Consider the following 14,960-nt stretch of genomic DNA (forward strand, 5'->3'; position numbering starts at 1 on the left):
TTACCATTTTTTTGGCCAAATAATTCCATTTAAACAGATTGGTTTTATGCATTTCATTTTTTCTCCTAAAATTTTTCATAAAATTAAATGGATGACTATTTTTAATTTTCTTTCTTTAGAAGGGGAAGACAGAATTTTGTTTTATATTTTAATAGCCCAGTTCTTTGAAATCTTTTAGATAAGAAGGTATAAGTCACAAATTAAAAAATTTTGGAGCACAAGTGTGGTAAGAATCACCAGGAGTATTTGTAAAACTGCAATTTCACACTTTCCAGCCCCAGAGTTTATAATCCATTTGGTAGTTGTAAGAAATCCAAGATACACTTTTTTCAACATGTAGAAAATGTAGGTGATCTAGTGTAAGGAGCTTAATATTTTGCGTCCCCTCAAAAGGAAACATTATAGACTGAAGACGGATTCAAGAGCAACTGAGAATCTTTCTTAACTACACTATTAATTTAAAACTGAATTTCTGGAACAAGACACATCACATTTTTAAATATAACAATTCCAAATGTTAATCATTTTTGCTTTAGTTGCTATTTTGAATACACATATATGCTTTCTTCCACCTAGGAAAATAATTGAAAATGAACTATAATTGTTTTACATCATAAAAATAGTTTAAAAATGGCTGTAAGATAAAAGAAATCAGACAAAGAAGTGCATATACTATGTAATCCCATTTATATGAAGTTTTATTTATTTATTAAAAAATTTTTTAATGTTTTATTTATTTTTGAGACAGAGAGCGAACATGAGCGGGGAGGGGCAGAGAGAGAGAGGGAGACACAGAATCGGAAACAGGCTCCAGGCTCTGAGCTGTCAGCACGGAGCCGACACGGGGCTCGAACCCACGGACAGTGAGATCATGACCTGAGCTGAAGTTGGAGCCTCAACCGACTGAGCTACCCAGGCGCCCCTATATGAAGTTTTATAACAGGAAAAAGTAATCGAGAATGACAGAAAAGAAACTACTGGTAGCCTGGGGCATGGGGTTAACTACAAAGTGGCATAAGGGAACTTCATGGGTTGCTGGAAAAGTTCTGTATCTAGGTTGTAGTAGTGATTTCATAAGAATATATATTTGCTCATAACACCGTCCACTTAAGAATTTTATTGGATACAAAGTAGACCTTATTAAAGTTGATTAAAATAAGCTATCCTTGTGAGGTTATTTTTTTTAATGAGGCTAAATTTCTAAAGCAAGTGTTTTAGGTAGCTCACAGAATCTCCAGCAGGACCACGGGATTGACCTTGGATGCTACGTAATCAGGAATGGCATATCCTACTGCAAGGGAGGCTAGAAAAGTGAGTTTTTGGATTCGACCTTTAGAAGGTGGGACTTTGAGGTTGGATAGTTTCCCAACTTTGTCTGGATCCCTGTCTTCTTTATTTGTGTGCATGTGTGTGTGTGCGTGCTTGCTTTGAAGTTAAAAAGTACTAAAAAAGTTAAAGGGGAAAATGACAGTCATCCATATTCTCTTTACCTAGACCTAATTACTTTATTTAGACACATGTCCTGAGCTCTTTTGCTGGTGATTCTTTAGCACATATTTAAAAAATGTATGAAGTCATTGTCATAAAAATTAGGGAATTACAGATAATGCTGCAGCTGACATTAACCCCAGTGTTGCCATTTGGATCTCATTTCCCCCCACCAGAAGCAAACATTATTATGAGTTTTGTATATGTATTTTTTCTAACTTTTTGCATATATGGGCACGCATAGAAAATGCATACATTACTTTGATTTTAAAAAATTTACCTAAAAGGTATCATGCTGCCCACGGTTCGACAACCTGCCATTTTAATTCAATGTGTTTTTTCAGCTCTACCAATATTGGTACATACAGGTTTAAGTACACATAAATGAGTACAACAGGAATAAATGGAGATTTGGTAGCTCAGGAGAAATACTGTACTGTAAACTCCATAAAACCCATTAGAAATTTTTGGGAATTAGGAGTTTTATTCTGATAATAAAAAATTTTAATAATCTGGATGCCAGTCTCACTGGGCTGCTTCTTCCCTACTTAAGGTGGGGCCTTCTCTGTACACAGAGACAGACAGCCAAGCAGGAAAAAGTTAAAATGCAACAATCTGACCATATTAGACAGGGAAATAGAAAGCTGCAAAATTTGTAGAGAGGCATTAACTTCCTAAGTGGGGCAAAGAAAACACAGAATGGGCAATTGCTTGTTTATTTATTATTATTTTAAATGTTTGTTTATTATTTATTATTTTTAATATTTATTTATTATTTAATGTTTATTATTTATTTATTTTAATGGTGATTTGTTTATTTTATTTTTTATGTTTATTAAGTAATTTAATGTTTATTTAATTCTAAATGTTTATTTATTTGGGGGGTCATAAGCAGCGGAGGGGCAGAGAGGAGGGAGAGAGAGACGCCCGAGCAGGCTCCGTGCTTAGCACGAGGCCCCACAGCAGGGCTCGATCGCACCACCATGAGATCATTGTCTGAGCCTAAATCAAGGGTTGAACACCTAACCAACTGAGCCACCGAGGAGCTCCGGCAGTTGCCTATTTAGACTAACGTGTAGACCGTGAGTTTTCTTATAGTAACTATTTTGAAAAGCTTGTTTTTCCCCCCACACCACTCTTACTAACACTAAAGGCATGTGTGGTAGCAGAAACTGTATAGTGATAATAAGATTAAAAATTTTTTTCTTCTGCAATTGCTTGATTTCTCATTTAAAACTTTGCATATAAATTAGCAGTCTCAACTAAAGAATAATTAAAGGCCGTCAATACGAAATTTGAAAATATATTTAAATAAGAAAAATGTTAATGTATTTCAAGATGTCAATATGATTAACGGCATTTCAGGTTAAAGTTAAAGTTAAAATGAGTTTTGGTAAGGTGTGACAATAAGATAGTTCAATAATGAGATAAAGACTCCAGTATCATTTTAAAAATCACACTCACAGAGAGGAGTAAGTAGCTGTTTGGACGGGCTGGTCGTGAGGGCAATAGCTCTTATAAAATATTCTCTAATTCAATAATCTCTTTCTCAAAGAGTACATGATAATAATAGCTAAGAGTTACATAATGTTTGCTAAGTGCCAGACACTCAGGAACACATGGCGCAGATTTTAATTAATTTGAACCTTGAAATAACCATCATTATCACGATTTCCATTTTATAGATGAGAAATCTGAGACAGGAAGCTCAAGGACTTGTACAAAGTCATACAACTAAGACGAAGCACAGGTGAGATTTAAACCCGTCTGGGTGAGCTCCAGAGTGTACACGCTTAGACAGTGCTCTGCTGTCTCTTCTTAATATGTGTGTGTGTGTGTACATGTACATACATATACATATGTGCACACATATATAAATATATATAGAAGTAACATGTCTGTTACTTCCTTTTACCCAATGGAAACCACCAGTTAAAACAGGAAGAAAGCCTCCAGTTTAAAGAGGATTTTAGAGAAGTATGTCAGAAAAATATAATACATTATACATACAAAGAGGTGTTTGGTCCCTCTAAATTCTCACTCTGATCAGCTAGACCCTCATTACAGCAGCTGTAGAATTCCCTCTACATACATACATATATGTGTGTGTGTGTGTATTTATGTATGTGCACTTGTACATGTTTGAATAGGTATTATACATTCATTCTCAATGGTGGGAAATTTTTGTTCTCTGAGGATGGATTTTATCTGGAGATGATCAAGAGCGTTTTGAGCTAAGATGAGTGGGTGATGCAGAGTTGGGCAATATTAATTTGATGTAAAAATAAGCTTGGGCTAAAAATAATAAAATGGCCTTTTTAACATTCAGTTACCAACGATGACATTTACTTTTTCTAGCAAAGGATCTAGATATCTTTGGAATTCCATTATAAGGTAGGTCTTCTCCCAATTCTCTCCCCAACATTTTTCTGCCTCTCTTCATCAATGAGGGTAATATGTTGGAAACTTGGGCAAAACCAAAATTCTTTGGGTGTATGAACTCCACACTGTTTTGTAGCTTGTGCAACACTGAGTACCTCCTGTGGTAAAAGGAACCCTCTCGGCTGTAATACTCTAAGAATACAGACATATTAGTCACCCAGGAAAGTCCTACCTCATAAATAGTTCATTTTTGTACTTGGCTGAAACTTAGTTTTTCTTTATTTTGACATGTGTGGAAAAAAACTCATTTACCCAGTCCAAGAAAGGTTGAAATCCATTTGCTGTGTGAAAACGCACTCTGTCCTTGGCATAGTCACCCAGTCCTGTATCAGCGTTCTTTTACCCACTGCTGCCATCTGCTGGCCTCATGATTGTTAGATTTTAGAGAAAGCTGTACATAATGCTCCAGTCAAGATGATGCAAAATGCAAAAATCATCAATAGGTAGTTTTGTAGACCCTGAATAATAGAAAAAGTAACTGTAATTAAGAAAATTTGAATCAAAGATGCAGAAAGCACAGACTCTCAAGATTACTAGGGACCTTGCTAACTCTCCGCTCCAGCCACCTGCGTGCCTTTTGCTATTCCTCCAATAATCGTCCAGATTCTCTTGAAAACCCACAAGAGCCTTACCAAGTCACCCATTCAGTAAATACACTTGGGCACCCACTTTGCATCAACATGTGCTGGAGTTAACATGGTGGGCAAAATGTTCCCTTATTCAGATAATTATATAATATGGGAGATAGAAGTTAATAATCACAGAAAAGAATGCTACAAAGTGACAGGGATGTTAACAAGTAAACAAGAATGATTGTTTCTGAGGCACGTTACAAAGTAATCTCAATGAGGCTGGTTTGGACAGCAGGGAATTAAGCTTCTAATTGTAAGTACCAATTACTTGGGCAGGGAAACAGGTAGGAATTCTAGATAGAAGGTATTTTATGTGCAAAGTTCTGTTGTGTGAGAAGGTATGATACTTTCCAGGGATTGAAATAAAGTGTGGCCCATGCAATGGGGTAAGTGGATCAAACCCAGGTTGGAGGGGTATGGCCCAAGCATACATGGGGCCCATAGGCCATGTGCACTTTGGGGTTTTATTTTTCCAAGTAAGGGGAAACTGGATATGGTGAAAAGACAGGATTCACATTTTATAAAGCCTACACTTTTTTTGCAGATGGTGAACAGATTAGAGAGGTCCAGAATGGATGCAGGGAGATCATTAAGGAGGCAACTACAGTCTTCTTGGGGGCAGATGATGGGGTGCAGGTGGAGAGATAGAGCTTGATGTGAAGGGCACGAAAGAAACAGAGAGACTAAGTTGGCCTTGCCCAGCTACGGGTAGGTCCACTTAACTTAAAGATGGGAAATACTGAGAACCCCTTCCCAATGTGGCCAGTCCATCTCTGATTAACAAATATCTCTCTGTGTTAAGTAGAAATATTTTATTTCATAAGTTCTATCTATCTCCAGGGGTACAGATAGATCGATTCTAATCTCTCTCCCACCAGATAAACCCTCAAACATTAAAAAATAACTATCTTATGTTCCTGAAGCAATTTTTTTTCCTGATCAGTTTTTCGGTTCCTTTGACCATTTTTCATAAGAAATAGCTTCAAGCTCCTAGGCTATTCCCATCTGAATGGGTGCCAGGCTGTCTATATCCAACTTTAAATATAAACCCTGGTGCCAGAAGGTAAGGTTTGAACATCACGAAGTAAAAAGGGCCAGCACCTCCCTAACTTTAGATTTTATGTCTATGTTTAGACTTTATGTCTAAAAGTGCATTGAGGTCTCCTGACAGTCAAATCACCTAATAACATTATTAGCTCTTATTAGGAAAAATGCCAATTACTACGTAGCCAAAATTCCAAAAAGCATATAGCCTCTTTCCTCTGGGATAGAATGGATTAATTAACCTGTATTTGATGACCAGAGAGAGGTCTTTGTACGTCGGGTTGGGGACAGCTGAATTTTCTGATTTATCGTGAGTATAAACACTACCAACAGTCCCTCTAATACAAGTTCCACAAACGAAAACAGCAGCACAAAGCTCTGCCAAGTTAGAGGGGCTTATTTACACACACGCGCGTGCACGCGCACACACACACACACACACACACACACACACACTTGCTAAGGCTTTAAGGTTGTGTGACATCTTGTCAGTGTTGAAGACTGCAACCTTTACCTAGAAACCTCTACTGGCAGAAAGCAGGCACCCAATACCTATTTGTTCAAAGAGTCAGTACAGCCAGGTGATTTCCAAATGTCCTTTGTGAATTAAACAGTTGACACAATTATTTATATAACAATAGCAACATACGGGTCCTCACATATCCGCATTTTACAACCTAATTATGTGACTATTTTGCTAAGTGCTCTCCGTTACTGTCTCTGTAGACAGAAGAATAATGTTCTCAGAGAGTAAAATATTTTTCCCTTTAAGATGAAGAATCTGTCCAGTCTGCCCAGTCTCCTGAAAAAAAAGATCAAATAAATTTGGGAAACAGCAATAGTTTCCCTTCATCAAAGGTGAATATTAAACGCTTAGAAAGATCATACTAACATTCTCCCCAAAGCAAAAAGTTTTTAACTTGGATTTCTGAAACAGTTACTAAGATGACAATTCCTCTCACGCTTTATCTGAGATTACCTACAGACCTATTAATTGTTGTGGTGATAATTCCCTGCATTGGTATTTCTGTAGACATTGTGGCTAATGTGTGTTTCTAAAAATAATATTTTATGTCTAGCTTAAAATAGCGAAATATGACATTCTAAAACAAACTTCCCAAAGAGGAACAGACAGCAGATATAAAAGAACACTGAAAGTGAACACATCCAACGGGGCCCTGATGGCATTAAGACTAAATTAAATCATTAAACCCTGTAGCACAAAAAGTGCTTGGATCTCAGATTACGTTCTTACTGTTCCAGGTTGTAGACTTTCTAAAATATGTCTTTCTAAAATGTGTCTTCGAGTACTGCTTCAAGACAGAATCGGTAGGGCCTAAAAGTCATGGCGATACATGTGTTGCCATTGTTTTCCTCTAGGGTTTTAACTTGTTTCAAAAAAAAAAATTTTTTTTTAATTCTGATAGGATTTTGGTTTCAGTGTTCAGCCCACAGCTCTGTCTTAAACTCGATGGCATGTAAAGTATTTAAAACTTGCCCTGAAGCCACCTGTTAAGAGGCAAGTAGGCACCTGCACCAAATGATAAGTCTCACTGGATACTTAAGTTTTGTTTGTAGACAGATTTGTAAGTTCTTTTTTTTTTTTTTTTTTAGTTCAGAAGGTCAGTAAAAGTCACTCTGTTTTCAGCTTGGCCCTCTCTCTCTTTATTTTTACATACATATTTGGCCAAACTCACTCTCAAAATTCCAGAGACAACTGCATTGGGATTTTGTAGGAATCACGCTGAATGTGAATTGGAAGTAACTGCCTGCTAACAGTGAGTTGCTCCCTCAGGAACACGGGTGAGCCTCCCCATTTGTTCTGATATTTTCTTACGTTCTATAGCAAGCTTTTGTGGTGAAGTGAATGAGTTTATAAATCTAGCACGTTTCTTGCTGATTATTTTTGTATCTTTTGATAATTTTTATAGTTTTCAATATTTATTTTCCTTTTTAATTGGTTATTAGTATTAGAAAGCTATTAATTTTAAAGTTATTCTGTATTTCAGCACCTTACCAAATGACTCATTGGATCTCAAGATATTCAGCTGACTTAAATTTTAACGAAGAGAATGTTATGAGCAAATGACAATTTTCTCATTTTCTCTTCTACATCTATGCTGCCTCTTTCTTAATTTCATTTTATCACACTGGCTGGGATTTCCAGAAAGTATTGAACAATAACAGTGATGGAGAAATCTTTGACTTCCAACTTACAGAGAATGCCATTTTTTTTTCAACTTTATTGAGATGTAATTGAGAGAGAACTTTTATGTTTCACCTCAAGTTATGTGTTTGCTATTGTTTTTTGACAGACAGCTTTCTCCTACTGGAGCATTTCTAAGAATTATTTCTTAATTAAAAACTGAGTTTTAATTCCAGCACATACCTTTTGAATATATATCATCACATAGATTTTCTCTGTTTACCTAACATTAAATTACAGTGATTAATTTGCATATTATAAACTATCCTTGCACTCCTGAATTAAGCCCTACTTGGCCATTGCTTACCATTAAAAAAAAATTCTTTATTTGGTCTGAGCTGTCTTTTTAAAGGTGTCCATAAACAACAAAAACAGCTTTCTTTGAATGCCTTTTAGTGTCTTTTTAGAGGACTGAGGAATTAACAGTAGGCTCAGTGGTTAGGGATTCTCTCTCCCAAGGAGAGCTTGTTATTAGAAAAGAGGATTTTTAATTCAGTTACATTATTACAGCAGTAAAAACTAAGATAATTTTAAAATCATTTATTTTAAAGGATTTGCGTTTCTTTTTAACTATAATTCCAAATTAGCTATGCTCACTTGTGATTTTCTGAGGCTTCAGCAATGTTATACTAGATAATAAACACCCAGTTTTTAAATAGAAATCATTACCTTTTGAAGGGCAGATTAAATATTTGCAAAGAGATTACGACATGTTCTGGACACAGAATTAATTTTTGTGGAAAGCAACTCTAACTAAAATAAATGAGAAATGTGTATGAAAGTAATTTATGGGTCTATAAACGTTTTAAGTTGCCTTGTGCATTAAAAAAAATTAAGATCTTGGTGCATATCTTTCAAACAAATTTATTATTTTCTAAATCTGAGAATCTTGGACTGTCAAATTGTGGTTTTCTAGATCAAAATTTTTCACTTAAAATAAATGGAATGATATTTTATATCTAATATTAAATAATCATATTAAGGATCATTAGGTATATGGGTCGTGTTTTTGCTCCCAGAGATTGGTAACATCAGATTGTCTTAGAACCAGAAATTCTTTGTTATAACAGCTGCATATTAAGATAGAAAATATTAAGTCTATGATGTCTTGACAGTGTTTCTTATATATATGTATATATATATAGTAAAAACTATTACAACATACTATTCACATATATTCCTCAAATAAAGGTAAATGGGAAAAAATTTAAAAACAATCAAAAAAATTGTTTTAACGTTTTATTTTTAAGCAATCTCTACACTCAACATGGGGCTTGAACTCATAAGTCCAACATCAAGAGTCGCGTGCTCCACAGACTAAGCTAAGCAGGTGCTCCTACAATAATTTTTAATGAAAACACACACACACACACACACACACACACACACACACACACACACACACACGAAATTTAATAAATGTAATTGTAAATCGCCATCATTTACACTTGAAAGGGAAGTGGGAATAGTCACTTGCTACCCCACTATTTTCTTCTAAAGTTGCTGGTTTGCAATGGAGGCTCTTGAGTGGCATAAGAACCAACAGAAAACTCTATTTCCAAAGTTCATTTGCCTTGGGGATATTGTAATCTTAGGATAAAAAAATCTTTCATCTTGTTTGTCTGCCATATTTTACATTACGTAAAATTTCCTTCTTTTGTTGGTTATTTAACCAAAATCTCTTAAGGGAAAATAAAATCAACTAAAGCATTTTCAGATTGGGGCCTGAGGTGGAGAGAAACATGCTTCATAATAGTTATCATGGCATTAGTATCTTCTTTCCTTGCTAGGGATGATAACATTTTGAACAACTTGACTTGTTAAATTGTTTCATGTGTTTTCTGCCCTGGGCTTAGGAGTCACATACAGTTTTCAGAAAAATAACACAAACATAGTATTAAATACCTTTCTCACTTGGACCAACCCTTGTTTTCAAAATCTGCCCTTTCTTGTACATACCTGTATTTCCTTAAACTTGAAGACACCCCACATTGCAGCTATAAATCCTGGACCCTTAAATAAAAAGAAAAACTCTAATTAAATTAGTTATTTTTCTGTGGCTTGTTCTCTACGTATAGTAAATTGGAGAGCTGACCTAATACTTTAATTGAATAAATTTTTATGAAAATAACATAACAATATTGCCAACTTAAACTATTCATAATCTAAGCTCTAATTTAACATTAAGCAAGGTTGCATTAGGTTAAATATAAAGATTTTTTTGTTTATGATTTTCATATTAATTGTACTGATGATGCTGTTAATACTTTGTGCCACAGAATACTTTTTAAAAATGTGATCTACTAATAATATTTTAATAAGCAAGTGGTTTATGTTTTCCTAATGAATTTAGGACACTAGAAATAGGATTAATAGGAGAAAGTGTAGGAACAACTTGTAACTTTTTTTGGCATGAGGCAATCTCATAATGGAAGAAACGTTAGTATGTTCTTGGGGACCTGGCAAATAACATACTTTAATCAGCTTAACGATAACCCACAACCCTCGGACCAACTACAAATAATGTACTTTAAAAAAAATTCTTAAACAGATACTATTGCACAGTGATGAACTATGTCTAACCTCAAAGCCCAATGAATGCTAAAGACAGTATTATGAGAAGATAGAAAAGCCGTGTAAAGAAAAGTAGGCAATGGGTTTATTCAGACTAAATAATAAAATAATATAAGAAAAGGAAATGAGAAGAAGTGAAGTAGAAAGAAAGAATGATTCTGCAGTTTGAAACTTTCAGCTATTAAAGTTTATTAGCTTTTTTTAGCTGAGAAGGAAAAAAATTGGAATTTGGATTAATCGTGGTCTTTGTGGAGAAGGTATATCAGCATTTTTAGGATTCCTTTTCAAGCCCTGCACAAACTCTGGAAGACTTTCACATAAACAATTCCAAAACCCCCTCCACTACTCCAACCATCTACATGGCTGGGTCAACAAAGTTGAACTCTACTCTGGCATGTAAGTGAAGCAATAAAAATATATTACTCCATTTATCAGCATCTGGGAGATTGAACATCAAAAGAGTCAGTGAAATAGGTCAAAGGAACTGTCTTTTACCAATGACGTAGGGCCCTAAGCCTCAAAATCCAGATCAAACAAGAAGCATCTGGGTCCTTTGGGCAATTCCATACTGACTTTGGACAGGAAAGGAGGAAACAACAGAACAGGAGATATAATATTAATGTTATCAAGCCAATTGCTCGAGAATTTTATCCTCTCTAATCTGAAAATTTATATCCATTCAGAGAACATAATAGATGATAATGCCAAAAGGTATCATTGCCCTTCGAGGCTTTTTGGGCGATGATTTCTTAAATATTTAGTTTAGACATGGTTTAGGGTTATCGTAGGAAGTGATGTGGTCATAGGAATGGGCTTTGCTAAAAGTAATGCAAGCCCAAGTCAAAGTGTGTACACCCTCTCGGATTCAGGCAGCGGACAGCCAGATAGGAAGGACATTTTAGATAAGAAATATAGCTGTATTTTTTTTTTGGCAATTGGGATTGCATGTTTTCTTTCCATAAAATGAATATAAATTTCACATTTGTAAATCAGCCTTTGAAAACAAGGTGAGCTTGAACTATCTTGAGAAGCTGAACTTCTGTATATACTGTAAATATTTTTGAGGAATATTATTTATTGTTACTCAGTGTCCTCTGTAAAAAGTCCCATATGATACATTCTATTAAGAGTTTAGTGCCAGGGGCGCCTGGGTGGCTCAGTCAGTTAAGGATCTGACTTCGGCTCAGGTCATGATCTCATGGTTTGTGAGTTCGAGCCCCGCGTTGTGCTCTGTGCTGACTGACAGCTTAGAGCCTGGAGCCAGATTCGGATTCTGTATCTCCTTCTCTCTCTGCCCCTCCCCAACTTCTGCTCTGTCTCTCTCTCTCTCTCTCAAAAATATGAAAAAATAATTTAGTGCAAGAAAATAGATGATTTCCTCTGAGAAAATAATATGTTAAAAAGAATTAGGCACCCCACTGTATTACTCCCTTTTGTAAGCATGAGCAAAACTTAAAGTTTAATTACATAATTCATCCAGACAGCAGTTTGCACTTCCTGAAAGCCTTCTTTAAAAAGTACCATATGAGGATTCTGAGGTACTTTCTGTCTCACGAGGTTTTCATGAGCTTCAAGTGTCAGAATATACACAAAAGCATTTTTTAATTTATAAACTGTTAGCACACTGTTATCTAGAGATAAATATTGTTATAAACAGCAAATTACAATGTATCCAAAATAACATTGGGTAAAATGACCAGACAAAAACTGCAAGGATATCAAAGATTAGTAAACCTGCTAAAAGGAGGTTAGGAATCGAGGCCTTGAGATGAGAGGGTGCTGGAGAATCCACATGAACTTATTATTCACATTGAACTCTTAAAGAAATTAAACTCCATGACAATCCTCAGCGTTTCACTAAGGATGCTTCAGAAAAATCATATTTACATAAGAACAAAACTGTGGAACAATGAGTTAGCTACTTACAGCAGTGATTATTGGAAAACTGACCACAGCACTGAGAGAGTGGTTAGCTACGAACCAACAGCACGTAGCTATGGCCCAAAGAGCTCCTGACAGGAAACCTGAAACACACACACAGTGCACACTTACAAGCCGTCTTCCTCTCCTGAAAACTCGACGCTCTAGACAGAGCAGGCATATTAAGCTGCTCATGTCAGTGCATTCCTACCGACATTGTTGGCCAACATGGATTTTTGAGCTGTGTTTTATGATCATTTTGGAAACCAAATCATTTTTTTTTCTTTACGACTGTGGGTATAATTATCAATCTTTTCACTTTATTGACATTAGATAAAATACTTAATGTTGTGGTTGAGGTAAAGATTGGGCAGTGGAGAAGGACCAAGGGAAGATATTAAATCTGACCATGCTCTGTAAACGCCATTCACTCTAAACTATGAACATAAAGATGCTTAGAGCTAAGGGGGAAAAAAAACCTCCTAGAATTTGAAAAGAAAATGCCAGATATAAATTTCAGGATAGTTTAGGTAGGTGTTCAGTACATACCTTATCAGTTTTATAATGGTACATCAGCACATTTTGACTTTACTGAATCAGGTATTCAAAATGAATCTCTGACATATGTTTTATTTTGTTCTTAAAAAATTTTGTTGTGGGCTTATGTTCCAAATTGCATTATGGCAAACTCTGAAGTAAGTGAGAAATTATATGTATTTCTTGCCACCAATGCCGAATGGATCAAGCCCAAAGCATGTGCATTCAATGTATGCCTTTTTCAAACTCTAAAACTGCTTCTCCTTATTTTTCAGAGAAAATGTTTGTTGACCTAAGTGACTACAAATTTCTTTTTGTTGGCACTTTAAAAAAATAGTCATAGGACTCTGACTTTTAATAAGCATCCTTAGATAATGAAGAAGAAATAATAAAGTCTGATGGTAAATTTACAAGATATTTTGGCGTAGAAAACCAGTGAATCCTAGCTTCACTGTTCAAATTTCAGGTTCTGGAATTGCTGTATTTCATATCCAGTTCCATGGCTTTTAAATCCTTCATATTTATCAATGAGTTGGGCCAAAGCAATTAGGGACTGAACATACACACAGATGGCTTGGTTTCCAGGTGACAATTATTCAAGCTAAGTGAGTATATACTCACAGAGTAAGAAGATTTCTTGTAGTGTATTTCTTACCTGGCAACACTGCTTCAGGATATAGCTTAGGGTTATTTTTCATGGCTATACAGTAGGCGAGAAAGTAGACTGTGCTTGTAAGAAAGATGCCGCTGAAGTGTGCAAAAACATAGTCTAAATCTGAAAATACATATTATAAAACTCTCAAATGTATCATTTTATTCATTTAAAATATATTTAAAGTTCAAATAATAAAACAAATCCACCAAAATTAACCTTAAAAGTAAAGAGCCGTTAATTGTGTATTTTTTTCTTTCATAGTTTATTGTCAAGTTGGTTTCCATATAACACCCAGTGCTCATCCCCACGAGTGCCCTCCTGCATGCCCATCACCCCTTCCCCACTTCCCCTCCCCCATCAGCCCTCAGTTTGTTTTCAGTATTCAAGAGTCTCTTATGGTTTGCCTCCTTTAATTATATTTTATTATCATAGTTTTCTACATGCCGTTTATATGGAATTTAAATTAACATACTCAAAACTTAGAAATATGAAGTGGTAAATTAGTTACTATAACCAAGTCTGAAAGACTGTTTTTTATGATTATCTTGGAAAGATAAATAAGAAACTATAAACATTATATGAATACAATCTTCTTTTTAAGAATTGTATTTAGACTAGGGTGCTGATGTGGCTCAGTTTGTTAAGCGTCTGACTCTTGATTTTGGCTCAGGTCATGACCTCATGGTACCTGAAACTGAGCCCTGCATTGGGCTCTAGGTTGACAGTGTGGAGTCTGCTTGGGATTCTCTCTCTCCCTCTCTCTCTGCCCTTCCCCTGCTGATGCATGTGCTCTCTTTCTCTCTCTTTCAAAATAAATAAATACACATTAAAAAAAGAATAGTATTCAGACTTAATTTTATTTATGGCTATAGCAATTGTTGCAAATCTCCAGGCAGACTGTATTTGGGGGGGGTGTGTGTGAAAAAACTATGGGAATGCTAATTTTATATGGTGACCAATTTGGAGACCAGTATCTCTGTTGCAGATGATGGTCATATGGAAGGATATTCAGGAAGTTATCCTAAAGAGAGTTTTATTCAATTGTTTACTATAAATCTCATTACATGAAGGTGGTCCACTATCTGAGGAACCCCAGCTCCAATGATTGTTTGATTAGATTGCACTTTAATCACATGGATGAGTGTGCTACAATTTCTTGGCTGGGAAGGCCACATTTGATGTTTCTCTCAACTAAAATTTTGACAAAGATGAGTGGCTGTGTTTAAGAAGTAAAGCTTGAACATCAAAGAGTTGGTCTATTCTTCTAAAATCTTAAACCCTACTTCTGGATCAACACATCTATGGGCCAGCACAAGAGGCACATAACATAGTTATTAAAAGCACAGACCACCTGGGTGGGATATTCAGTCCACTACTTGCTAACTTTGAGACTTAGGCAAATTACCTAATCTTTCTCTGTTTTAATTTCTCAACTGTAAAACAAGGATAATAATGGTATATA

At 35.5% G+C, this 14,960-nt stretch overlaps 1 protein-coding gene and 1 long non-coding RNA gene across 5 annotated transcripts in view; one reads left to right on the top strand and one right to left on the bottom strand.

Moving 5' to 3' along the window:
- LOC115291909 overlaps positions 1 to 14,960 on the top strand; it is a 46,151-nt gene that overhangs the window by 9,626 nt on the left and 21,565 nt on the right. The gene's annotated exons all lie outside the window — the stretch shown is intronic.
- The window catches only part of TMEM144 (transmembrane protein 144), a 45,869-nt gene continuing 33,684 nt past the window's right edge, over positions 2,776 to 14,960 (bottom strand). For all 4 annotated transcript variants that reach the window (XM_029939653.1, XM_029939647.1, XM_029939642.1 and 1 more), the window contains exons 9-12: positions 13,499 to 13,618; positions 12,313 to 12,410; positions 9,772 to 9,825; positions 2,776 to 4,388 (exon numbers count right to left, since the gene is read on the bottom strand). In XM_029939653.1, the coding sequence (XP_029795513.1) occupies positions 4,305 to 4,388; positions 9,772 to 9,825; positions 12,313 to 12,410; positions 13,499 to 13,618 (356 nt within the window). In that variant the 3' untranslated portion in view covers positions 2,776 to 4,304. The remainder of the gene's footprint in view (positions 4,389 to 9,771; positions 9,826 to 12,312; positions 12,411 to 13,498; positions 13,619 to 14,960) is intronic.

The sequence above is a fragment of the Suricata suricatta genome, chromosome 1 (assembly GCF_006229205.1).
Source record: "Suricata suricatta isolate VVHF042 chromosome 1, meerkat_22Aug2017_6uvM2_HiC, whole genome shotgun sequence".
NCBI lineage: Eukaryota > Metazoa > Chordata > Mammalia > Carnivora > Herpestidae > Suricata > Suricata suricatta.